Consider the following 25,868-nt stretch of genomic DNA (forward strand, 5'->3'; position numbering starts at 1 on the left):
GTATGGGAGTCATCAACTCCACCTCCTGCCAGGTATTTCTCTCTCCAGACCGGCTGTCGAACCTGAGGCGCAGAGTGAAACACTGCAGCCTTGCCAGGTCGGTACTAATCATCCAGCTGTCCCAGCTCCTGAGGATGATATCGTGCCTGAAGGTGGTCCCCTGGGCTCGTCTCCACGCCAGGGAGCTGCAGTGGTTCCTGTTGCCCATGCAGAGGGCCAAGATCAGCAACTCACACAGGCGTGTTTGGCTCCCGCGAAAGGTGATCCGATCTCTGGCATGGTGGAGGTCCAAGGCAGTCAGGAAGGGCTGCTTGTTCAAGGAGCCAGAAAGACTAGTTGTCACCACAGACGCCAGTCTCCTGGGGTGGGGCGCCCATTGTCAGGGTCACCTAGCCCAAGGCCAGTGGACTCAGAGGGAGGCTGCTCACAACATCAATTGGCTGGAACTGAGGGCAGCCCGCCTCGCACTGCGAAGGTTCTCCGCTCTTGTAAAAGGGGCTCATGTTCTGTTAATGACAGACAATGTGGCGACCAAAGCACATATAAACCGACAGGGGGGCACTCGATCAAAGGCCCTCATGCTCGAGGCAGAAGCTCTTGGCAGGTGGGCGGAGCGTCATCTGGCTTCTCTCAGTGCAGATCACATCTCCGGCATCAGCAACTGGGAAGCAGACTGGCTGAGCCGCCAACGCATCGACCACTTGGAGTGGCGCCTGCACCCGGACCTGTTCCAGCAGATCGTGAGGAGATTCGGCAAACCGCAAGTAGACCTGTTTGCCACACACAACAACACACATCTTCCACGCTTCTTCAGTCACTATCATTCGCCCCTGGTGGAGGGAACAAACGCCCTGAGGTCAGTGTGGCCTCAGGGACTACTGTATGCCTTCCCCTCCACTTCCGCTCATTCCTCAGGTGGTGAACAAGCTCCTGGCCGAAAAGGCAGACCTCATCCTCGTGGCTCCCTTCTGGCCCAGAAGGCCCTGGTACGCAGACCTGGTCAGTCTCTGAGTTCAGAGACCGTGGCGAATCCCTCGGGACCAATCTTCCTCAGCCAGGGGGCCATCAGCCATCCAGAGCCCCAGTGGCTACAGCTAGCCGTTTGGCATTTGAGGGGGAACACCTGAGGAAACAAAAGTTCTCTGACCAGGTCATTCGAACGATACAAGCGTCCAGGAGACCTGCTACTACTAGAATCTACGATGCCACCTGGGCTGCTTTCAGTGGTGCAAGGCTAGAGACATAGAGGCCTCATCAGCCTCGATTCCTCAGACCCTAGACTTCTTGCAGGAGGGTCTAGATAAAGGACTTGCTGTTAGCACCCTTAGACGTCAGGTTGCAGTGCTGTCCACTATACTGGCCAGGGGCTCCTCCTGTTCTCTGAGTCAACATCCTCAGATCAAGAGCTTTCTTAAGAGAGCAGCGAACATCAGCCCTCCAGCTGTTCACCGGTATCCGTCATGGGACCTTCCATTTGTGCTTAAGGCCCTGACGAAAGCCCCATTTGAGCCTTTGCACACGACCAGTCTCCGCCACCTAACCATAAAAACGGCCTTCTTGGTGGCGATTACATCAGCACGCCGGGTATCCGAGCTGGCAGCCCTGTCTGTCAGGGAGGATCTGTGCGTGGTTCACCTGGACAGAGTAATTCTGAGACTTGATCCGTCCTTTACTCCGAAAATTAACTCTTTGTTTCACAGGACTCAAGAGATTATTTTGCCCAACTTCTGTCCCCATCCTTCTCACCCTAAGGAGCGTGAGTGGCACAAGTTGGACATGAGACGAGCCGTGTGCACGTATGTAAAGAGAACAAAAGACTTCTGCCGTTCAGAGGCGATCTTTGTCTCCTTCCTCCCTGCGTCTCTGGGCCACAAAGTCTCTTCACACACATTGGGTCGTTGGTTACGCGCTTGCATAAAGCTGGCATATGAGCACCAGGGCAAGACTGCTCCAAGCTGGGTCACCACACACTCCACTAGGAGCGCAGCAGCTTCTGCAGCCTGGGCGACCCAGGCTTCTATTCTGGGCATTTGCAGAGCGGCCACGTGGGCCTCCCCCACGGCTTTCATTAAAAACTATAAGATTGACACCTTTGCCTCAGCCGAAGCCTCTTTTGGCAGAAGAGTATTACAAAGAGTGGCTGAAATGCCAGAGGCTCCGGTGCTTCCCCACCCTGGGACTCAATAGCTTGGGCATGTCCTACTATTGGACTCTCCGAGCAGTGCACTGGAGAAAGACCGTTGGCTTACCTGAACAGTCATTCTCGGGGCACTGCGAGGAGAGTCCAAACTCGCCCGGGGTATTTTTTCTCTTACACGATGTGACTGTATTGACTGTAACTGATTACAGGACTGTCTCCTTCGTTTTCAAACTGAGCATGCAGAGAGAAAGGGAGGCGTGGTCAACATAAAAACATCACTCAGTCCAAGGGCAGATAGGCTGTGTTAACCCACTATTGGACTCTCCTCGCAGTGCCCCGAGAACGACCGTTCAGGTAAGCCAACGGTCTATCTCCCTGAAAACAAGGCCAAGTGCTTGTTTCGGGGGTCAAAAGAAGAAAAGACTGTCTTATTTTCGGGAAAACATGGCATAGAAGTGTCCATGAACTGAAGGTTTATGCAAAGTTATTATATAACACTTATTTTAAAAATAACGTCCTTATATATAATGTGGAAATTTTAATACTTTAGATAATGATTTAAACTTTTCCAGGTCTATATTATTAAGTTTCTATACAAACCAACAAAAATATATAGCTAATTGATATTTTATCTCAAGACTAGTTTGAACAATGGAGGAGTCTTGATTGCATCATCTGATTATAATCAGAAATAAAAAAGGGAATAAAGATAATTCCCACCTCCTGTTATATCTGAGTATTATTTCTCTTAACCATGATGAAGTTTGGTTAAGCACACATGAAGTGAACCAGTACCAACGCCGGTAGGAACCCACCCCTGTCTTAATCACAATAATCACATTCCATTATTCTATCTTTATTGAATTTCTAGGTACCTGTGACAACCCTTGAGAATAAACTAAAGAGTACTTTTGAAGATGAAAAGTACTAGATTCTACCTAAAAATGATTTGTTTTCTGCCAACTTACCCAACCTTGCATGAAACCCTATTGTACTGTACTATAATTGCACCACAGCAAGCAATTCAAATAAGACATCAAACTAGGAAGATAATAGGTCATTCTTTAGAATTGTTTTATTTCCTGTTTCTATTTTATATAAAACACACCTATAAAATAGAAACATGACACAGTTTAGCATTTTACTGATTTTCCATGCAAATTGTCATAAAGTAGAAACCCTTTGATTTTTAAAATAATTTCCTAACATCTTATTAACTCCAGGTACTATAATTTTTAAATTTGTACTTATATGAATATAGCCTTATAAGATCCTGGCTTTACCAAATTCTTCCTTATTAAATCAGTTACAAGTTTTCATTTTTCTTTACTGAAGATTTGAATAAATCTTAAAAAAATCTATAAAACAAATTCTATCTGGACTAGTAATTTATCAATACTTCTAATAGCGATCTCCATTTTTTATTACAACAATTAATTGAACTCTATATTCTATTGTACGTCAGGAAATGATTATATTTTATTGGTAAATACCCTCAACAAAAATATTCAGACTTGGATATTACAGATCTAATTTCACAGCAAGAATGCATACATCTGTTTTTTCTATTTTTTTTAAAAAACCCTATTAAATATCTGAAGTTTAGTTTGAAACTAGTGTGAAGCACATAATTTTTTCAAGTGCAAAGGTTTGCTAAAACTATTATTGAACAATTCAAGTATTCTCGCCCATATTAAGCAGCATTTTCACATTCTCTTAAAAGAAACAAATTCCACTCGTAAGTACTCAATATTTGTATTTATATAAGCAATATGTTTAAAAAAATACTTTAATAAGCTTTTCCAGAATTGCAGACAGGGAGCTAGGTAAGAGACACAGGTATTACCAACAGTGCAAAATTACTATGTGAAAAATTTATAAAAACTACTTTGCAATTTTTTTTTTGATTTCTTTCAAAATATCACTTTAAACCCTTTATAAAGCCAACAGTCAGGCCTGTTGAGTTGAAGGTTTGATTCAGACTGCACACAATGCACTTTATGGATCAGGACACAATAGTGCTTAAAATATACATTACAATCACTATACAAAACTGTACTGACTTTTCAAACTAATTTGGAAGCAATGGGTTTCATCTTTTCCAAACTGCACTAAAAGCTGTTTGAACTGGTTGCTAAATTACAAGATTTTTAAATAGTACTAATAGTGCAATGTCTTTATCAAGTTATAGTGGCTGCATTTTAAAGAACATGAATAAAATATTGTATAAACACCTGCATAAATGAGATGCACATTATAATTAAATACTTAAAAACAGCTGAGCATTACATATTGAGTATGGAATGTCAGGATTTTCTTAGGCATACCATCAAAGGTAAGATTAAAGACCAAAGTAAAGTTTCTGAAAAATGTACACAGTGCTATATTTTACTTACAAGCCTGAGAACAATATATTTATAAACTTTCCTATGAACAGTCTTGCAAGCATTTCCAACCTGCAAAAATACAGACAAGGAACAGAAAATAGGCCTTCAAAGTTGCAATAAGAGTTCTAAAAGCATTGCCTTGCCTTGCTTTGATATACTTTTTAAAACATAATCTTTGATACGAGGCTACAAAAACTTTGGATTTTCATATTAACAAAACTGGGTTTGGTCAGCCATGGCACTTTCCCTAAAGCAGTAAAATTTAGAAGATTAAATATTTTATCTATACATGTATACTGCTTGTAGCCAACAGACAATAAATACTAGTCTTACAATGTTAAAGCATGGAATTCATCAAAAGTGTTTCATGAGAAAGCAGAAGGCTAAAAAAAAAATCTCCAGAAATTACAACAAAATTGTGTTGGGACAATCTAAAAATCTAGTGGACTTCATAATTAAAATGAAACTCTATTTTGCCAAATCATTAAATAAGATCAACTTGAAGCTATAGTTGTAACATTTCAAGTAAGCCCCAAGACAAGCACAAAATAAAACTTTATTTTATATAGCCAATGTGGCAACCAAAAAATGAAAGACTTTATATGTCATTGAGTGATTGATTCTGTACACCTTCATTATGGCCATAATCCAAATTCTTTTATATATGGGAACTGTCACTACTGAAATATCCCCAGACTGACAGGATTTGTTTCAAATGTAAAAAAAGATTAACAACCTTTACAGTACCTCAAATCCGTGCATATTAGTGCACATACACACCGTAATAACTACTACCCACACTCTTCTACTTCCTCAGAAGCAGTTAATCCATAGATTTGTTGATGCAGCATAAGGCCCCTCGGCATGCAGGCTAACATTTGTTCCTCATCAAGGTAGCCAGATTTAATTGATTCAATTCCTAATTCTACTGTGCTCACCCAAAATGTACATATAAGCTGATAAAATAAGGTAATGGATGACCTTGACTAATAAGATTTAAACATTAAAGCCTTTAGCTGATTTTTTTAGACTATCTCATAAAAAGAAATCTGAAAAACAATTATAAAAGCAAGAACACTTGTGCAATTATAGCATCATGCTAATCTAAAAACTTTTAAGTCACTATTTGTCCCAAGATAAAAGTTTGAAAATTCTGATATTTGTAATTTGGGTAAGCAATTTAAATATTTAAAATTTCTACTGCTTTCGAAACATGACTTTATTAATAAAAAAAGCTTTAGCAAAATAAAGTGAAGCTGACAAATCCTCAGAAGATCAACTCTCAGAAGATCAGTTTAACATACTGTACAAGTTATGAAAATTACATACTTCTTTTTAGTATTGTAAAAATCTTTCAAAGGCTACAAAATCTGGAAAAATACAGAAAGTATTTCTTATTTCCAGATAAGAATATGGAAAGACATCACTGATGTCAATAATTTTACATACAAACCTCTTGGTTTATTTTTAAAATATAATTCATTCATATATATGTGTGTGTGTGTGTGTATATATATGTATCCATGTATGTGTGTGTGTGTATATTTTATATATATATATATATATATATATATATATATATATATATATATATATATATATATATATATATATATATATATATATATATATTTACACACAGATAAACATACACACACATATGTATATACATATAGACACACATAGACACACATATACATATACACACATCAATGAATTCTCATGCAACTTTCAGGATTTACAGGCATTTCTTAAACTGTTCAATATTGCTTCTTTCTTCATGTCCATTTTATCAATTCTGCTTGGGAATTTTAAGTTATTTTTCAAAGTATAATTTAGATAACAGGTTAGTGCCCTGAAGTCATCTAAAGAAATTTGCCGAAAAAAAATCCCAACAACCTCTCAACCGATTCTATAGCAACCGGCTCTCTGATAGAAAATTCTCCCACATGCTGTATCTGCATTTCAGGATTTTAAAAGGTAACCTTAGCTTGGATTAGGAAGCAATTTAAATATATTTCAAAATCTCCATAAATTATTTTATGGGATTTGAATCTGTAAAGAGAACCTATTAACCCTGAAAATGCAGACATCCCATAATATTATTTGAATGAAACGTATTCAGTCACCCACAGTGTCCTGGTCTTCAAAATTTCCATGGGCTACTGTTTCTTGGAAAATTTCAGAGGAAGCTGTGCACTCTTTGTCACTGCTGTTGATTCTTCTCCTTTTCATGGGCCTTTCATTCATATCTTCAAGATCATGCCTTGCATTTGAATGAGGAAGTTTAGAATGATTGGAAAGGTTTTCAGGCTCATAACCATTTGTATCGAAATCTACAAGATGTGGTTTTTTGCCAGTTGTTGGTCCATTTATGTGCAGTCCTTCAATTTTCACGTCATCTTTATTTGATAACTCACTTGGTCCATTAGTAGATACACCTAGAAAGAAAAGAGAATATAAAACAGAAAAGAAAGAACTCCCATCTTTAAAAAACAAGTCACAAAAACAAATCATGCATATGACATTATCAAATATATAGAATACATGCTTGGCCAATTTGTAAGTATTTAGCTTTTAAACAGTATAAGTGACACACTACAAACATGGTTGATGACATGATGTCCCAAGCTAAATTTAAATAATGCTTATCATCTGGTATGCATTTTCCCCTGCTTCTATTTACTTAATATTATTATTTCAGATGTCTCTAGAACTGCATTGAGATGTTACAGTGGGCTGGGAAACCAGTTTTAAATTTATCCTTGGTGCTGGAAGTTTCAAACGTAGATATGGCCAATCCTTCTCTCTCAGTCCAAGCTACTTCACAACAAAGGAATTAAAGTGAAAACAAGAGATAAAAGGAGCACCACACTGAGTTCTTTAAAAAAGATAGGATATGAATCTGACAGACAAATAAATAAAAAATTTAAGGTAGCCTTGTGATTAAGAGTCTGCAGACTGTACATGAGCCAAATAAATTTTGCAGAATTGAATATTGCAGCGTCCATCTTTTAAAAAATGACAAAAATAGGGAATTGTAGAGAAGAATAATTTAAAATTAGATGAAAATTACTTGCAAAGATGTACTTTGTTGGCTTAAATAATGTACCATTAGAGAATTTAGATGGAAGAAGATATTTTACCTACCATTTTGATTACTATTGCTGGTTGTGCTGTCCTCTCTTTCCGAATGGCTGGTGCTACTATTGGAAGTTGTAGGAGGAGGGCTAGGAGCTCTGCTGGATGCTGCACTTTCACTTTCATCTAAAAGACGATCCATGTAGTCCCTTTAAAAAAATGATAAAGAAATTTGCTCTTCAAATGCTTCACTTTAATGTTCCCATGTGATACAATCCTACATTGAACAATCTGCATTCACCTAATGTTAAGCCAAGATTTTAAAACCACTGTTATTATTGAAGACAAATTTGTCTGCTTTGCACATTAATATTAAATCTTATTATGCTAAAGCAAAAGTATAAAAATGACATGGTGTTATATATGATCTAGGCAAGTTCTATTATCGTACTTAAGATAAAAAGCTCAAATTCAATAAATATGTAATAAGATAAAAAATAATCTGCAATCAAATAGTGTAACATCTTTTGCAGAATATAAACAAAACCCTAGAAATTCAACAATTAATTTGTTTACAGCTTGGCATAGAATTTGATGCTCATGATTGTTATTTCTAGGTGAAAGTACTTGAGAATAGAAGTAACTCTCACTTACTGATTACCCTAGTCATGTTCAAAGTTATTGGGGTGCTAAGAAATAACTTTATAAACAGTCTTCATATTTACGACTGTTGCAGTATCTTGCAGTCATGTGATCTCCATGCCTCAGAGTTGACTTCTGACCAATAAAGTCAATGGAAAAGCTACCAGTAAAACTGCAAGTTGTGGTCATGTGATGTGAACATGAGTGATTCACTTAATAACCATAGATGAAGTGACGTTGTAAGCCTATTGCGATCATATGATATCGTGCTTAACAACCATGTAACTTACTGATGGGGTTGCCAGTCCCAACTCACAAGTATGGTTGTTAAATAACCAGTAATCCCAAGGCATCATTCTAATATAATATACCTTAGTAGAAAATGTCCATTTAAGTTCATTTTAAATTTTGAATGGAGATTTATTATCAGTAAATAACACAACAAAGGCTTGTCTAAAGTAGCTATTCTATGCCAAGCTGCTAGAGTTTTTAAATTATTTTTATGATCTTTTTATTTGTTGTCTATTGTATAAGGTTTTTTTTTTTTAATTCCTAGGTGACTTGGGGCTATTTATTGTTGAAATGTGCACAGAAATTCTCGAGGGAACTGGCATACTCAGCAAGGTCCTCACTTTGCATAATGCTTTTACAAAAGAGAGAGGGTGAGTGATTCAGATCAAAAGAATCTCAGTTAAAATTCTCATTCACTGATTTTCCTATTCTTTTCTAAACTGATATTGACAACAATAAAGAAACATTTTCATTTCTAATTAATTTAGAAAGCTGTCATTTTAAAAAAAATGATTTCAAACCAGCTCAAGATAAGGAAACTAACATGTAATCAACAAGACTTACGTTACACCAGGATGGAGATTGTACTTCTTTTTACCAAATCTTGTCTGCTGAGCAAAAAAGTCATATCGTTCTGATTTTTTCCACATGTAGTAAAATGCTACACACTCTCCAACAGATCTTGTTCGTACCTGTGTTTATTACACACCAAGAATATAATCCACTTTAATATAAAATTCATAATAAAGAACATATCTATAGGAAAGGGAATATTCAATATGGAACATTTTTGTTAAAGCCAGCGGACAGCAAATTGCTCTTATTTTTTTTCCAACTCAAACATCATGCAACACCCCTTTTTGAATTTGTAATGCTTGGCATACCACCCTTACCACTGTCATTGTCATGATTGTGGTGATACTCTAATCTTGCCTACATATTCATTTTCTTAAATAATACTAGAATAAAGTAGTAGGACTATGATACAAACAATAATCAAAAATAGATCTCTGTAAGTTAAGTCTCAGGCAAATCAGTTTTTAATAAAGTGAACAAGAAACTATGGCTTCTATTAAAGAATAAAGTCTTGTTGAGTTTGTTGGAGAATTCCACTGTCATGGAGTAGATGTGGTGAAAAAATATTTGAAATAACACATTACAGAAAATCATGAGTTTTTTTAGTAGCTAAGAAAGGTGTGGGAAAAAGATAAACTCAACATTTTAGCTAATTGACAACAACGATGGACCGTAAGCAGGGGGCTAATCAAAAGTGGTAACAGCCTTGAAAACAGTGAATGTCTTTCTGGAATGCAAAAGCTTATAAAGAGACTAACAGAATTCTGTACAATCAAAGGAACATTATCTCAATAAACTACTGTATATCCCAAAAGAATTAGTGCCATAATTGCATAAGCCACTAGAACTGCAATCAAATAGTGTAACATCTTTTGCAGAATATAAACAAAAGGGGTTTTAGAGATGGAATCAATAGTAAATGTCCTGATACATTGACATTAGAGCCAGTGATTTGGCAGCAGTACTTCAAAGATAAGGAGCCACTGTAATTTCTCCATAATGCCTCCATAATGTCTGCTTTAAGTAATACAATTTCAAGGTACTGCCAAACAGTACATAATGACTGCTTGAAGTTCCAACGAGGTAACATAAGGGAGCAGGACATGCATCAGCATTGTAGGATCCTCTGGGTGAAATGGGATTTAACAGCTTCTCCAAGGTTGTCACATGGTAATGCCAGGTTCTCTAACTTATCCCTAAACTTAAGCATGGTTAAAGTTAACAAGATTCTCTGTTTAAGATGGATAGAAAGTGATTATATGGCAACTTGGTCAGTTGTTAATGTTAATGACGGTTATGTGATAGCCACTGGTGTTCAGTGATAATCACTGTTAAATTGTGTAAGGAAAATTCAATCTGTGAAAAGATCATAACATCCCATAACCGAGAATAACTGCATTTGTCATTCTGAGCTCTCATGAGGTCAAAGCCAAAAGCACTCTTTAAGTGCCACATAAGAATAAAACTAAGCAATAACACACGAGCACAATTGAGTCCAAAATTTCCATTGTTAAGTGAGACAATTGTTAAGTGAATTGTGCCCCATTTTACAACTTTTCTTGCCACAGTTGTTAAGTGAATCACTGTAGTTGTTAAGTTAGTACCATGGTTGTTAAGTGAATCTGGCTTCCCCACTGACTTGCTTGTCAGAAGGTTGCAAAAGGTGATCACATGACCCTGGTCACTGCAACCATCATAAATATGAACCATTTGCTAACTGTCCAAATTCTGATCGTATAATGATAGGAATGCTGCAACAGTGTTGTGAAAAATGGTCAGAAGTCAAACAGCAAGAATGCCTGACTACTGCTTTGTCCATCAGATTTTTTCCAGCAGTCTCAGGAAAATTCTAGCATTGGAAACTAGGCTGTTGAAAAAAAACAACCACAAATACCATTTCCACAATGCTGACAAGAAAACTGCAGAAAGGCAGTCCCAGAGGTCAGTGTCAACGTGTTTTACCTCCAGTTGTTGAATATTTATTTATTTATTTATTTGTTTGTTTGTTTATCATAATCTTCTTTTGAAGAGTGATTTCTGTCAGCCCCATAGGCAGACCAGACCATGAAATCAACCCTACAGAAAGGCTGCAACTATTTTTAGACTAGCTCCAACAGCAGAAACTTGCAAATCTGACTGTATTGTATCTCCACCTCTTTCAAGGAATTTGTCTGAGTCATTTCCAAATCAGTGACGTGCAGTGAGGTTTATGGCTGGTGAGGCAAGCGGGCAAAAGCCGCCCTATGTCTGCCAGTAGCAGGGCTTCGGGAGGGGGGCTTTCCGAAAGCCCACCCAGAAGCCCCGGCACGGCTTTCCGAAAGCCCCGGCGAAGCCCTGAAGCCCCGGCACCAGCCTGGTGGCTTTGTACCAGACTCCCATCTACGAGCCAACGGCGATCCACCCGGCCTTCTCACATCCCCTGGCTGCTGCAGCTGTCCCACAGCATCAATCCACAGCATCAATCTGACAGCAATCTGATGCTGTCCCACAGCATCAATCCACAGGGCTGAATTGCTGCCTGCCCGAAGCCCCGGCGCAGCTTTACGAAAGCCCCAGCGAAGCCCCGAAGCTTCTCACCGCCACCGGGCTCCACCGCCTTGCCCCCCGCCTACTCCAACGAACAATCCTCCGCTTTCTTCAGCTCAGACGGAGCCGGGACACCCAAGCTGCTGGCAGCGGCGGCGGGGGCCACCTGAGCGGTCATGATCCTCCCTCCCCAGCCAGCCAGCCCAGCCAGCCCATTCCTTCCCCGGTTCGGCTAGCTCCAGAGGGCTACCTGCCTCTCCCCCTTTCCTCTCTTCTCAAACTTCCTCTCAAATTGAGAGTTTGTTTGAGTGATGTAAACACACACACACACACACACACAAATTACTTACAAATTACAATAATTTTGAATTCCTCCCTCTGACCCACAAACCTTTTCCAGCTGTGTCACAGAGGATTTCAACTCTGCTCTTGTCTGCCATGATGAAAATGTAAAAATGTAAAAAGAAAAAGGCAAGCGCTGCTGAAGCCAGGCTGAGTTAGCTGCTGTCAGAGTCCCCAATGGATGACTCTGCTTAACTGTTTAAAAAAAGCCTCTAAAAAAAGTGCCCTCTACAGGAGGAGGCGAGAGAACCACGTGCCTCTTCTACATAAGGAATTTTTTGCCTTTTAACTCTTGCTTAACTCTGCTCAAGTGATCATAAAGATAGACTAAATGAGGCACGTGGTTCTCTCGTCTCCTCCTGCAGAGAGCACTTTTTAAAGAGGCTTTTTTAAACAGTTAAGCATTAAGCAGAGTCATCCACTGTGACTCTGGCAGCAACTACCTCAGCCTTTTTCCTTTTAATTTTTTTTTTCTTTTCATGACAGTGGTGAGGCCTTGCCTCCCCTGCCTGCACGTCCCTGGTTGAGAGAAAGAAAACTGAAATCTCCCACATACATTTTTGCACGTAATGCTTTCATTACACAGGTCTGCAAAAAATTTTTTTTTTGAGAGCTGTTTTGGTTATTCCACATAATCTTTATGTTTTTTGGTGTGCTGAATCTGAAAATGACCTCCATTTTGTCATAGGACATCACATTTCCTTACAATTTAGGTAACTATGTTAAATAAGGCAATACCTCAAAATAAATGGAAATAGACTTATAAAATTAAAGTTTTATTACAATATTTTCATGAAAATCCTTTTCTGAACTGAAATGAGCTCATCTACACACACTAAGCTCAACTCTTCTTCCTTGTGGGGCTCCCCTTGGTGCATTTACGCTTGTGAGTAGCATCTGGAATGTCTCTCTGAAGCATCCAACAGTAGTCTGCCATCATTGTAATGCTCAATTTTCCCTGGTATCTCCTTTCCATCTCTTTAATGTCTTGGTGGAATCGTTCACCTTGTTCCTCACTCACAGCTCCCAAATTTTCAGGAAAGTAGTCAAGGTGGGACTGGAGGAAATGCAATTTCAAACTCATCAGGCAACCAAAAGCTTGAAATGCTTTCAATATTCTTCCGATGATCTTTTTGTAGTGAGGATCTTTGTTATTGCCTAAAAATTTCTGTACGACTTCTTTAAATGCAATCCACCCTTCTTTTTGAGGATCCGTCATGGTATTGACAATCTCTTGATCTATAAGCCTTCTAATATCTGGTCCGACGAACACACCTTCCTTCAATTTTGCCTCCGACAGGCATGGAAACTTGGTGACCAAGTATTTGAAGCATTCTCCATCTCTTGGAAGTGATTTTACGAATTGCTTCATCAATCCCAATTTTATGTGGAGAGGTGGTAGAAGAACTTTATGGGAATGTACCAAAGTTTCTTGGAGGACATTTTTTTTAACCGACTGTTAGCATTCTCGCCTGCCAATTCTTCTTGGTCCAGTGATTTTGTCAGTCTCGACTGTCCCATAGACTCAGAAAACAAGGGTATTTGGCAGCATGCACAAGATCTTCAAGTCCGCACACACTTGCCAACCATGGTCTTCATATTTAGGTTTACGAAGAACCAATTCCAAGTTCTCGTAGGTTTCCTTCAAGTGTACGGAATGACCTACAGGTATGGAAGCGTAAAAACTGTTGTGGAGTAAAACTGTTTTGAGACTTCTTTTTGAAGAATCTATAAAAAGACGCCATTGCTCTGAATCATATTAGATTTTAAATTGACCCATCAGACCTTCGACATTGATGCAATAACCAACTTGTCTTCCTGGGCGAAGTAAGGAACGAACTCCTTTTCACGATGTCTGAATCATGAAGATGACACTCCTGGCAACAATAAATTCCTGCTTCTCAGCCTTGATCCGAGTAACTCAGCAGCATCTTTGGGAAGATTCAAGTCTCTTACCAAATCATTCATCTCCTCCTGAGAAAACAATTTTGGTCTTGTATCATCTTCAAAGTCAGAACTTGATTTGTCATCTGGTTCAGGTATGACTTCACCTTCATCAGAGCTAGGTATCTCTTCCAAGGTAGCAGGGGGCTTGGGTACTGGTATATCTGTGCCATGGGGGATGGGACGAATGGCTGAATGAAGATTGGGGTATGAAATGGAATGCTTCCATTTGGAATTAAACCCTTTCATATCGCATGAACAAAAGTAACAGTCATCACTATGGTTCTTTTGCTCACGCCATACCATAGGAATCCCATAACGGAAAGATTTTTTCTTACCCTTGAACCAGTTTCGGAGGTCCTGAACACACCGTTTGCACACTTTATGAGGGGCCCAAACTTTATCTTGATCTCCAATTTTTAGTCCAAAGTATGCAAAGTATACTTTTTTCACAAAGTCTGAAATATTCTGCTGTTGCTTCAACACTGTATAATCACCACAGATGAAACAGAAACTGTCTGGCAAATTAAAACACTTTCGCGGAGCCATAACATAAAGGTTGAAGAATGACGAGCTAACATGAATTGCGATGATAAAGTGTGAAACAAGAACCTGATGATGATCCGTGCACAAGTGTGGCATGCAGGAGAGAGCAGCTCTGTGTCTGTACACAAAATGTCACAGTGCTGGCCACGCTCCCTGCACTGACCGTAGATGCTGTTATCTGCCCTGTGTCTCCCTCCCACTGGATTCTTCAGGAAAGATTAACCCCTTCTACCATTAGCACAGACTTAAAACTGGCTTAGCTTATGTATATACTGCTGACCATCAGATTTACAGTGCTATATTTTTTTTTTACATAACTTGGACAAGCCCTTTAAAGTTTTTTTGGCATTTTATATCTTAAATGGACTTAAATGCACTTATATGAATTAATTAATAGTAATTTGGACCTTAAATTTGGTTAAATACCCATAAAATAAAAAAATACCAAAAATTAAAAAAAAATTGATAAATTTAAAGACAATTTTGCATGTTGTGGCAAATCATGATGTCTAGTAGTTTGATCAATATTTTATTTGTTTTCAGCACACCAAAATACATGGAAATTAGATGAAAATAATCAAACAGCTTTTTAGTCATAGACCTGTGAATTTATTATACAAGTTACTAACCTTGTTTGCTTGGATTAAGTGAAAATCCTTTCCATAAGCCTTCAAACCTTGTTCAAAATTTCTACATTCTTCTTCTGTCCAAACAGATAGCTCCTCTGAATTAAAATAATACAATGCACAAATTAATAAGAAACTGCAAGTGAAAGTCAAAGAAGGAACGCTATGAATTCTTAAATATTAAAAATGAGAGCATATCTCATGTTTGAAACTGGACTTTCTCTTTTTATTTAGATAAAGGTATTTGGAAACAGGGAAGCTCCTTATAATGTACTTAAAAGAGTACATGGAGAAGATGAGCAAATGCTTCATATTGTAAGCATCTTCTTCCTGCCTAATTTATTTCCTAGGATAGGGTTGGGGGTTAATTGGTTTAGAAAGCAGAATCTAGCAAGGGACTGTTCCTTTCTTTCTGTCATTTTTCATTTTCAGAGCATAGAAGTTCTTTACATTTACACTTTTACAGAAATCGATGCATTGTGAAAATACAATGCCATGAGTTGCCATCATTATCTTTTTTTTTATGCTGTACTAGTTTTCAAGATAACCAAGGTAGTATGGAAATACCTCCACAGCAAAAGATGTGCTATGAATTAGGTCCTCCCTGTCCTCTTCCCGTCCCACCTCCTCCACCACCCCATCTTCAGATGAACTCTCTTTCTCCATATCTACCAGAAGGAAAATATGGTTACTGTAATATATGTATATACCAGAGCTGAAGTTTAAGAGAATAAAATATTCAACTGAAATAAGTATGAAAATCACTGTGGCTGTGTGTGCATGTAAATGTAAGAAACAAATTTGAAAAACGATGTAGAAATTCACAATAGTGAAACACATTAAAAAAAATCATACATACCCCGAGCTGCTTTTACATTAAATCTCAATCTTCTTAATGCTTCATCTGTATCAAAATTACATTTCACTAATTCATACAAAGCCTGCAAAAGAAGAAGTCCAAATTGTCATCTAAGGTTTCAATTTTAAAATTCTAATGTTAAAAATGACAGAGCTCAAGCAATATGAACTATGATCTCCAGGCTTTTCTATATCTAATATAAAAATACAGAACCACCTCTTCAGGATATTCAAAAATGTTATGGATTTGATATAGGCTATTATTACTTTGCAGTAACATCCTGAAGGAGTGGCCTGCTTAAAATGCCTCTGTTGATGGAAAAAGGGAACCAATTTTCCCCGATTATGTGGTTTTTAAAAAAATCATCCACACAATCTTCTTCCACTGTTCTGGACAGCTCATACCCCTCCAGGGAAAATTTTAACGAAAATGTAAATAATAAAATGGGGAGGAGGACTGCTGCTAAAAACCAACTCCCTTTTTAGACAGTGGAAAAGCCCTGTTGGCCAATGAAGATTTCCATGTATTTTACCTGTTCATTATCTTTAATATGGGATCCTTCAGGAATTGCATCAATTCCTCTTTCATCGCCTGTACGTCTGGAGGCTTCATTAAGGAATTCAATCACTTTATCTTCAGTCAAGTAATCTGGATTCCATAGCAATTGATCATCATTTTCATACACTAAAATTAGAGACAGATAATTACAGGTTTCCTAACAACACTTAAATATCAGATAATTCTTTGCATTCTTTGCAGGCAACTCATAAATTTTTCATTGTTTAAAATATTAATGAAAAACAGGAGACCTGTTTTTAAAGAAGGGAAAGGCAAAGAGCTTCTGGAAAATGCCTCATTTGTGTACTTTACTGCTTACCTTTTTACTTATTTCACCCAGTTCCAAGTAAGCACAAACTATATTTCTAACAACATTACATATTACATAGTTATTATTTTTAAATATTTATATGTAAGGAAAAACTAGTACTTGAATGTTAAAAACTTTTTTGGGAATATAATAGCAAAAATATCCTGATCCGTACTTCCTAACATCCTTTGCAGAAACTATTCTAAAATTATATTATATCCTGCCAGCTATAGAAGATGTTACCAAATATGACATCTATGAATGCTGCTAGCCTCAGATAAAACCACATAATGAAAACTGAAGTGTCTTTTAATCTTATAACTTTTCCCTTTAACATATAAATGGAAGAGAGGGGAAAAAAGCACACAAAGCAAAAGAGAAATAAATTATTACATATTTTCTGTATTTAATTAGATTCTGCCTTTATTATTTTTACAAATAAAGTGGAAAATACACGCAATACTCCTTCTTCTTATTTTCTTCACACCAACAACCCTATGAGGTTGATTGGGCTAAGAGAGAAGTATTGGCCTAAAATCACTCAGATGGCTTTCTAGCTTAGTTGGAACTTGAACTGATGGTTTCCGGTTTTCTAGGTGCCTTACCCATTAGATCAAACTGGCTCTCAACTATAGGAAATATTTCAGACTAGTTTCGGAACACATCATTTTACCCTGACATGAAATAGTACAGTTCATAATTCAAAGTCGTCCATTAATATAGCCAATAACAGAATCAAGGTATTAGTTACCCAGCTAATTAATCATTAAGCATTGAACCAGGCAGAACCAATGTTATGAATTAATTGGAATTATATTTATTTCACTGTAATATATACAGTACCAAATTTCCAACTGGAAAGAAGTGTTGGAGTTGCTCAACCAATAAGTTGTTCTTAGAGTTTCTGCAATTTCCAAAGTACCACAGCTACAATTTCTGAAAAATGCTTTCACTATTATAGCTTCTGTAATTCAGGCATCTTGAAATATTCTTATTGATCAGTAATTCATGGGATGTTAGGAATTCTGAAGTTATATATTTTTAAATAAATCAAAGTGATTTCAGTTCACATATAACACTAATTTAAAAGCATTATAAACACACCAAGACAAACAAACCAATTCATTTAAAATGGCGCTCAGAGCCAGCTTCTGTTTCCTTTGTATTATTTCCTCAGTATGAATAAATCTAAAGCTTCCCTATATATTCTTTGTATCTTGTATCTTATTCTTAATTGTAACCTTAATTAAAATGAATTGCCAATTACTTTACTTTACCTTTCTCATTCTCTTTATATTTAGATATACCAACTGGAATTTCAGCTTGATACATGGAGCCCACCATAATTTCCTGTTTGGGAAAAAAGTATGAATTATCTATAATCACAGATCAAACACCATACCATTCAATAATTAGAAAGACAGTCAAATACCAATTGCAATAAAACATTTTAAGAGTATGAAATAAGTATATTCTTTTGTATATTGATTTCTTTATGTATTGTAAACAATTACACAGGCTTAATAGTAGCCAAATTTGCCAATAAAAATGCCAGATTCCACTGATTTTTTTCAAAAACTGCCAAATAGCTCCTTACTTAAATGGCTAAACAACTCAGGAACTTGGAAACAAAGAACAAGTTAACTTTCGATCCAAATTCTAGAATTACTGCTGCCAAATGCAAAGAGTTTGCAGCAGCTATAAACTACAACTCCAGAGTCTGTCTAGTTAGGATATTGGCAAAGCAGATTACAACCTATATTTAAAGTTGTTCACGAATAAGAAAAGATTCTGGAATTCTGACTTTTTATATGAGAATGAAGCAAGTACACTTAAGTAATAAATGATCCAATTTATCTGCAAAATTGAACTGTTAGCCTTGAAAATCAGATTAAAAACAAAAATCTGCAGAGTCAAAACAAGATTTTCAGTCTGACCCTAGCTATCAGGCAGACACAACAGTGAAACGTTTCCCCCAGTGACAATCATTTGGATAAAGAAGGGGAGAGGGGAGGAAATTCCAATGCAACATAACAAAATTGCAGATGTAACTAACAAAAACATTTTTCCAACCCTCCCTTGCTGTATTAACAGAATCTTCTGAAATGCTCAATACACTTTATTTAATAAGATTTTAACAATGATTTTATTTAAGTCAGATTCAGAACTTTTAAAATAAACTACAGCTGCATGCTTCAGATTTTCTGGCAAAGTACTCAGTCTGTGAGATCATTCAAATTTAATCTTCAAATAGCTTCACTGCAAAGGCTCCTTGAGTCCCATCTAGCTGGGACTAGCTTCGTAAGGAGCTTTGAATACTCATAATGTTAGGAAATATTTTTCCCACAAATTAATTTGTATAATAGTCATATTATGTTGATACAGTTTATCATAAAGCTCATATTTACTTTTTTCCAGTCTTCTGAAGGAATATAGTCTTCGTCTTCTTCAGATTCCTCTTCTATTTCACTATCTATATTTTAAAAAATTAACAGTTTTCACTTACATAGGGATAGCTATCCTGAATTTACATTTTTTCAAACAAAATATTTTTTACAGACAGATTTTTCAAGTGCCATATCTGGTTGGTTAATTAAATAATGAACTGTGATGTCACAACCAACTCTGGGTGACTAATTGTGGTTGGTATGTCCTGACTCATAATACTCTGAACTACACTAAGCTAGGAGATTTCCGATTTTGAAAAATATTGAAATGTACATTCTAATATATTTATTTTAGGCAAATAGCATTGCTAAAGAACTGATACATTAAAGATGTTGCCTAGGAACATCTATATCTTGAAAGTCCCCAAAACATAGTACTAAAATATAAAACAAGTTTTTTATCAGAGGCAAGTTTTAGCATGCAATACTTTAAAAAAAATAGAAATGTTCTTTATATAAGGAATCAGGAGAAAGGTTCATACAACTAAAAGTTAATTATATTCTTTCAGGGATATAAATTATAAGGATTTATACAAATGGTTCAGAATATATTAGCTAAGCAATTCATTGTAAAATCATTTAATCATCCCACAAATTCCATACAACAAAGGACAAACAAAATGACATTTTAAAGCAGAGATTCATGGATTAAAAATTATCATGTCATATATTAGTTTTGAACATTAAAAAAATTGCTGCATTTTTGGACTAACTTTATGTTAAGAGCATTTCTGCTCATACATACATATATGTAATTAGAAATAAGCTAAGCAAAAAACAGACAGTAATGGAAGAAAAATTAGTTAAAATTCTTAGCATTCATATAGACAAATATAACTATTAAGAGCAATGATTGAGTCAGCAATAACATCAGCTAAGCGTCTATTTCTCTAGCCAGTTTTCCAAATATTAGTTGTGAATATCAGAAATGGAAAATTTCTGTTTAACAAATCAGCCAGCCACCTTTACCTCTCTTCAAGACCCCCTTCCCCTTTTCCCACCCTTCAATATTCAGTGTGACAGTGCTCAGAGCTTATTATCTCACTAGCAAACAAGAAAAAGATATCCAGCAGTTAGAAATACTCTCTTCCAGAACACAGAGGATTTTCTCACTTGAATGCAGTAATAGCAGCATATGTGCTATATATACCTGGATTATGTTTTTACACATAACTGCAAGTTATACTCTTCTCAGAAATATATTAGAAAGTAGGGCAGTAGATCTTGAGATTTAAATACAGAATTCAGAAGTTTTAACACCAACCAGCATTACAGAGAAAATACCTTCTAAGTAGATCCATTCTCCTCAGTAGATCCAATGATATCAAGAGACAAGACTTTAGAGACTTTAGAGAAGATCATTCTCCCCCTCCCTATACAATTTATCCTTGATAAGTACCTTCACTGTAAAGACAAACAGCAACTACTATCTGCCTTTCTCTATGAGAAAGGAAAAGGCAATCTTTTATTTGTACAGAAAGTTCTTACTGTCTCCAACCAGCAGTTGATAAGAGCTCTGAAGTTCATAAACATTGTCATTCCACAAGAAAACATTTTCTCCTTGCAGATGCTTTTAAAATATTAGAGAAATGAGAAGAGAGACTCTTTCCCTACATCCAGAAGATTTCAACTATAGAGGAAAAAAACCACTGCCTTTAAATTTGTTCTAATATATAAAAGTAAGTACTGCAATCATCAACCTGATTCAAAATTCCAGATTTCATTGTTGCAATGGTTCTAGCTCTCCTGATGTTCATTTCCTGCATATGAGAATGCCCAAATATTTGTACAACTTCCATCCATTTTGAAAATGCTTGAAAACTGATTAAATAAATACATACTTGTATCAAAGTATTTACAACGACGTGGGCGAATTATTTCTGGTACTACAGATGAAACTGGATCTCCATTTGAGGACTGTGTCTCATCCTCTTGACCTGATGAATCCTTGATAGTCTCCTCCTTAGAAACAATGTAACAAAGATAAAAGCAATTATTTTACTCTACCTGGCTTCTAACAACATAATGCAGCAAAATAAATACAACAGTGATCTTAAATCAAAGGTCCAATTAAATGATGAATACATTAAAACATAAAAATCAGTATATCTTAAGAAGCATCTTAAAACTAAAAATAGAAGCAGCCTAGTAAATATTCACAAGAAATATTTCAGTTTCAATACTATCACTGGAAAAAAATTCACCTACTCATCCTTTTATATCATACAGGATGAGACCAAGAAAAAGATAACTGATTTTATGTTCATATTTAATTGGATAGTTTTATTATTATTTATGAACTTGAACAGTTCTTGAGGTTATCTTCTCCCAAGATATTAAAATATTTTAACCAATAATTAAAGGACAGAAATAATCTCCCTAAAAAAATATGTTTCCCCCAAATGAAGAGACAACAGATTGAATGTACATGCACAGATTTATATGCACATTCATGCCCACGCATGTGTGTTTGTGTGTAGACAAATACACTGTTGAAAGCTTCCTCCCTCGTTAATTTAGAATTGCTAAGTCTAGCTGAAAAATATATCTGTATATATATATATAACATATAAGCTACACTCCCAAAAAGGGGATGAAGAAAAAAACAAATCAAAACAAAAACATAAATGACTATTGGGTAAAATTTTCAGTGAAAGTAATTGATTCTTTTCTGCATAATCTCATGTGAGACAATCATGTCTCATGTGAGAAAAGTATGGGGATGAAAGACTTCTCTGCAACTTCCAGAGGAAATAGGAATACCACCAAGTATCAAAGTTTATTCGTGACCATAGACCAATATTCTATGTATATAGTCATGTCATAAATCAAAATAATAAGAGAAAAACCACAGCTAATTATCTTTTGACATGGAACAATCTATATGAAAAGTAATCCTACAGATTTTCATTACAGTGATCATGAGGGAAGAGTGCTTTTTTACCTTTTAAAAGATTTCTAAACTTTTATCAGCTAACAGGAAAAAGTGTTTCTTCCATGGCACAGTTGAAGCAATTAATAAAGAAGAGTAACTTTAGTACAAAGTGCCATTTCTACCTCCTATTTACAAGCTTCATGGAAAGACCAAAAGCTGGTAAGAGTATATGTTCTTCTGCGAGGGAGAAAATATATAAATATTTAAAGGAGTAGATAAATCCTGTTCCACAGGCCAGTGTTATAGGAAATTCTGCTTCTAGTGTAAACCCTAGATCAAGAACACATAGCATGGTTTCTTATAAGGGCCTCCCAGACTCCAGTGAAGTGAGATTCCACAGCAGACTGAAGTTATGTGCTTTTTTTCATGAGTAGTCAAGCTTAGATTCAACGTATAGTAATTAGAATAGATACTTTTCTCCTTCAAAATTAATTTTAACTAGTGTTTCAAACCCTCGTGTGGGCTTTCACTGTAGTGCAACCTAGCTCTGGCCTCAGCTTGCACTGAAATGCAATGAGTGAAGAATTCCTCCTAAGAATTTGTACTGAATTACGTTCAATTCCCCTCCCCCCCACTTTATAGACACAAATTTGTATGCTAAAGTGCACTAAACTCAGCTCTCTGGTCTTGAAAACTATGATTCCAAAAGGAATGTGATTATTTTCATGGTGCTTGACAAATTTAATCATTAGATTTTTGTGCACAAGATGAAATAGTTTCCTCGGTCTTTCTAGCAGAGGAATTGAAAAAAATATATTTTACACTGTTCAATGTTTAGGAATTGTCATTCAGTTCTCTTAATACCTTTAAATATCTGTTAAACTGCATTTGATTTTCTATTTATGAGAGATTTGTATGTATTGTTTTGTGAATGTGACTACTTTTGTTTTACTACAATTATTTCCTATTTTTTCTTCCATAGATAGGTAGTCCTCAACGTTCAACTACAATTGAGCCCAAAATTTCCATTATTAAGTGAGAGAGTTAAGTGAGTTTTGTCCTATTTTATTACCTTTCTTGCCACAACTGTTAAGTGAATGAATGCAGTTGTTAATTAAAGTAAGATGGTTGTTAAATGAATCTGCTTCCCTATTGACTTTGCTTGTCAATAGTCACAAAAGGTGATCACATGACCCCATCATAAATATGAACCAGTTGCAGGCACCTGACCTTGATCACATGACCATGGTGATGCTGCAACAGTCATACATGTGAAAGTCACTTTTTCCAGTGCCATTGTAATTTTGAGCAGTCACTAACAAATGGTTGTAAGTCGAGGACTAGTTGTAAATATTAACTTTGAAGTCAGCATGTATCAGGAAGAGGATGATGACATTATCTGCATAAAGAAAAATAGGTAATGGTTTGTTTCCTAGCCCTGGGGGAATGAAATGAACATTTTGTCGGAAGTTAGATATTTGTTAGGGACTTGATATGCATATTAAATTAAAAAGAGGCTTATATAAACCTTCTTACAATGGGAATTCACCGTACATTTGATTTGTTTATATATACTTTTACAGAATGAAATAATTAATCTAATAAGATTGCAATCCATAGACGTGTTTGATGATTTCTATTATAAGTTTTAGAGATCTAAAATTTCTGTTACATGGTTTAGGATAATTGATTAGTCTACAATTGATTGTTTGGAACTGTTGTGTCCTGAATCCTTACTAGCCAAGACCTGTTTTTCCTCTAGCCAAGCCATGTGGTCCCCACATATGTTTGCTATATTATTTATTGACAACATTTAAGAGACTGTTTGGACAGAAATTAATAGGATTTTAAAAAACTTTTCTTAAGATTGGCACTGAATAATAGCAATCAATGTATGTGAAGAGAAAGCCAGCACAGGAGCCCACTATTCTGCATTAGCTTTTGTAAGTAATGCCAGAAGAAAATAAGATAAAATAATTACAAGATGGAGATGGGGTCAGCAGTAGCAGCTCTAGAAAGTAAAAAGAAAGAGGGAAACAAAACTAGATGTAAATGGAGGCGGTGAAAGAGATCAAAGAAAAGAAAAGGAAATAAAAGATAGTTTTCGTCAGATATATTACAATTTCAACATGAAAACAGTCTCTACCAAATGGTTTATCTTCAAAGGCACCAATGCTTTTCAACAGTGAACTTTGCAATTGCTTGAATTTCCTGTCCACTTTTACTTTCAGCATCATTTTCTACTCTTTTAAGAAGTACAGGGAATGGAAGAGCCCCATCCACAAATAATTATTTAATGTGGGGTGGGGGGGGGAGGGGATGTCATTTTCTTGTAGATTACCTGTTCTTTATAGGATATATACAGGAAGCTAAAAATACACAAATATTAACACTATATTACAAGCTAAAATGACTATAAGGATAACTGAGGCTGATATGCATTCTTCATTAAAAGACTGCAGGTGATTAAAGAGCTGACGCTTGTCAGAAGCACTCTTAGCTACAGCCACCATCAAAACACCTAAAAATGGCAAGAAAACAAGAATAGCAATAAACACTCCTTACAGGAGTTTCTTAGCTGTATCAGGTTCTTTTTTTAATGCTCCCAGTTTATATATGGTATAAAGTGTCATTCATTCATGTCTTCCTTCTAATACTTTTTTTTAAATATTTAGATATAAATATGATTACATCTGCCTCCTTGGGATCTGATTTTAGAAACAAATGTTTTCAAACCTTTATTTATTTTGGACAATACCGTTAGTAATGTATCCCAGTTTCAATGAAGAAACTTCACTAAATAAATAGAAAGATAGATGGAAAGAAAGAAAGAAAGATTTGCTTTGCCCAGATTTGATAAGAGTGATTTTCAATGTTTCCAAGTGCAGGTTTCATTTTTTGAAGAACATTATCAGAAAATGTACTCTTAACTCTGCAGTTTTAAAAACAACTGACTGAAGTATTCTAACAAGATTCTATGACAGAACATGAAACATGTAATTGGTAGCCCACAAACTGGTTTGTAGTCTGTCTGTAGCATCAAGCAAGAACAATCTCAGATGTAGATACTATATATGTACTAATTTCTGAAGCGCAGGCCACATATTCCTATTCAATTCTTCAGTGCTCAGATGGGCTGCTTCCATCAACTCCCTATGCAGGTGCAATGAAAAAAAGATTTCATTATCACCACCATTTCCTTTCTAACTCTGATTCTAGCTTAATGGATATATCTCAAATCTTCCACAATCTGTGGGGGAAAAGAAAGTCCAGTGGTCCATCTATTTTAATGTTTTTACTTCCTAACAACTTATGAACTAGAGATAAACAACTTATTGCTTATAAGCTCTCCTATAAACAGGCATTTTAAGTGTTCAATGTTACTGCCACTTCATCTGAGATTCTGAAACAGATCTAGTAGTAAAATATGTTGTTAGTATGCTATAAAACAAAAGGCCAGCCTTTAGCATCAAATAAGAAGAAAAAGGCAATATACTAATGCAGGTTATATTTCATTGCAGGAATGCCTTTGGTCTCCACAAAAAGGTTAGTAGAGAGCACTGTGAGAGCCTAATTTGCCTTCTGAAAACTTGTGTTATATGACTGGGAATACCTATTATTACAGCTACTTTACAAATGCACCAACTGCATTTAAAATATGCCTCTAGCTTATAAAGTCCTCTATTCCCATAATCTTTGTTATAAATTAAACAGTTTT

General features: G+C 36.2%; 1 protein-coding gene across 4 annotated transcripts in view; it reads right to left on the bottom strand.

Annotated features, from left to right (window-relative positions):
- Positions 1-3,883: 3,883 nt before the first annotated feature.
- The window catches only part of MIER1 (MIER1 transcriptional regulator), a 51,065-nt gene continuing 29,080 nt past the window's right edge, over positions 3,884-25,868 (bottom strand). For 3 of the 4 annotated variants that reach the window (XM_014072003.2, XM_087719500.1, XM_087719501.1), the window contains 10 exons: positions 21,117-21,237; positions 19,237-19,301; positions 18,106-18,178; positions 16,493-16,644; positions 15,961-16,042; positions 15,105-15,199; positions 9,106-9,233; positions 7,678-7,817; positions 6,661-6,968; positions 3,884-4,596 (listed from right to left, as the gene is read on the bottom strand). In XM_014072003.2, coding sequence (XP_013927478.2) covers positions 4,522-4,596; positions 6,661-6,968; positions 7,678-7,817; positions 9,106-9,233; positions 15,105-15,199; positions 15,961-16,042; positions 16,493-16,644; positions 18,106-18,178; positions 19,237-19,301; positions 21,117-21,237 — 1,239 coding nt within the window. In that variant the 3' untranslated portion in view covers positions 3,884-4,521. Of the gene's footprint in view, positions 4,597-6,171; positions 6,969-7,677; positions 7,818-9,105; positions 9,234-15,104; positions 15,200-15,960; positions 16,043-16,492; positions 16,645-18,105; positions 18,179-19,236; positions 19,302-21,116; positions 21,238-25,868 lie in introns of those variants that run through there. The other variant, XM_014072001.2, reaches the window with a different exon arrangement.

Source organism: Thamnophis sirtalis, unplaced genomic scaffold (assembly GCF_051295495.1).
Source record: "Thamnophis sirtalis isolate CommonGarterSnake01/CBP01778 unplaced genomic scaffold, rThaSir2_p1.2 scaffold_7, whole genome shotgun sequence".
In the NCBI taxonomy this organism is placed as follows: domain Eukaryota; kingdom Metazoa; phylum Chordata; class Lepidosauria; order Squamata; family Natricidae; genus Thamnophis; species Thamnophis sirtalis.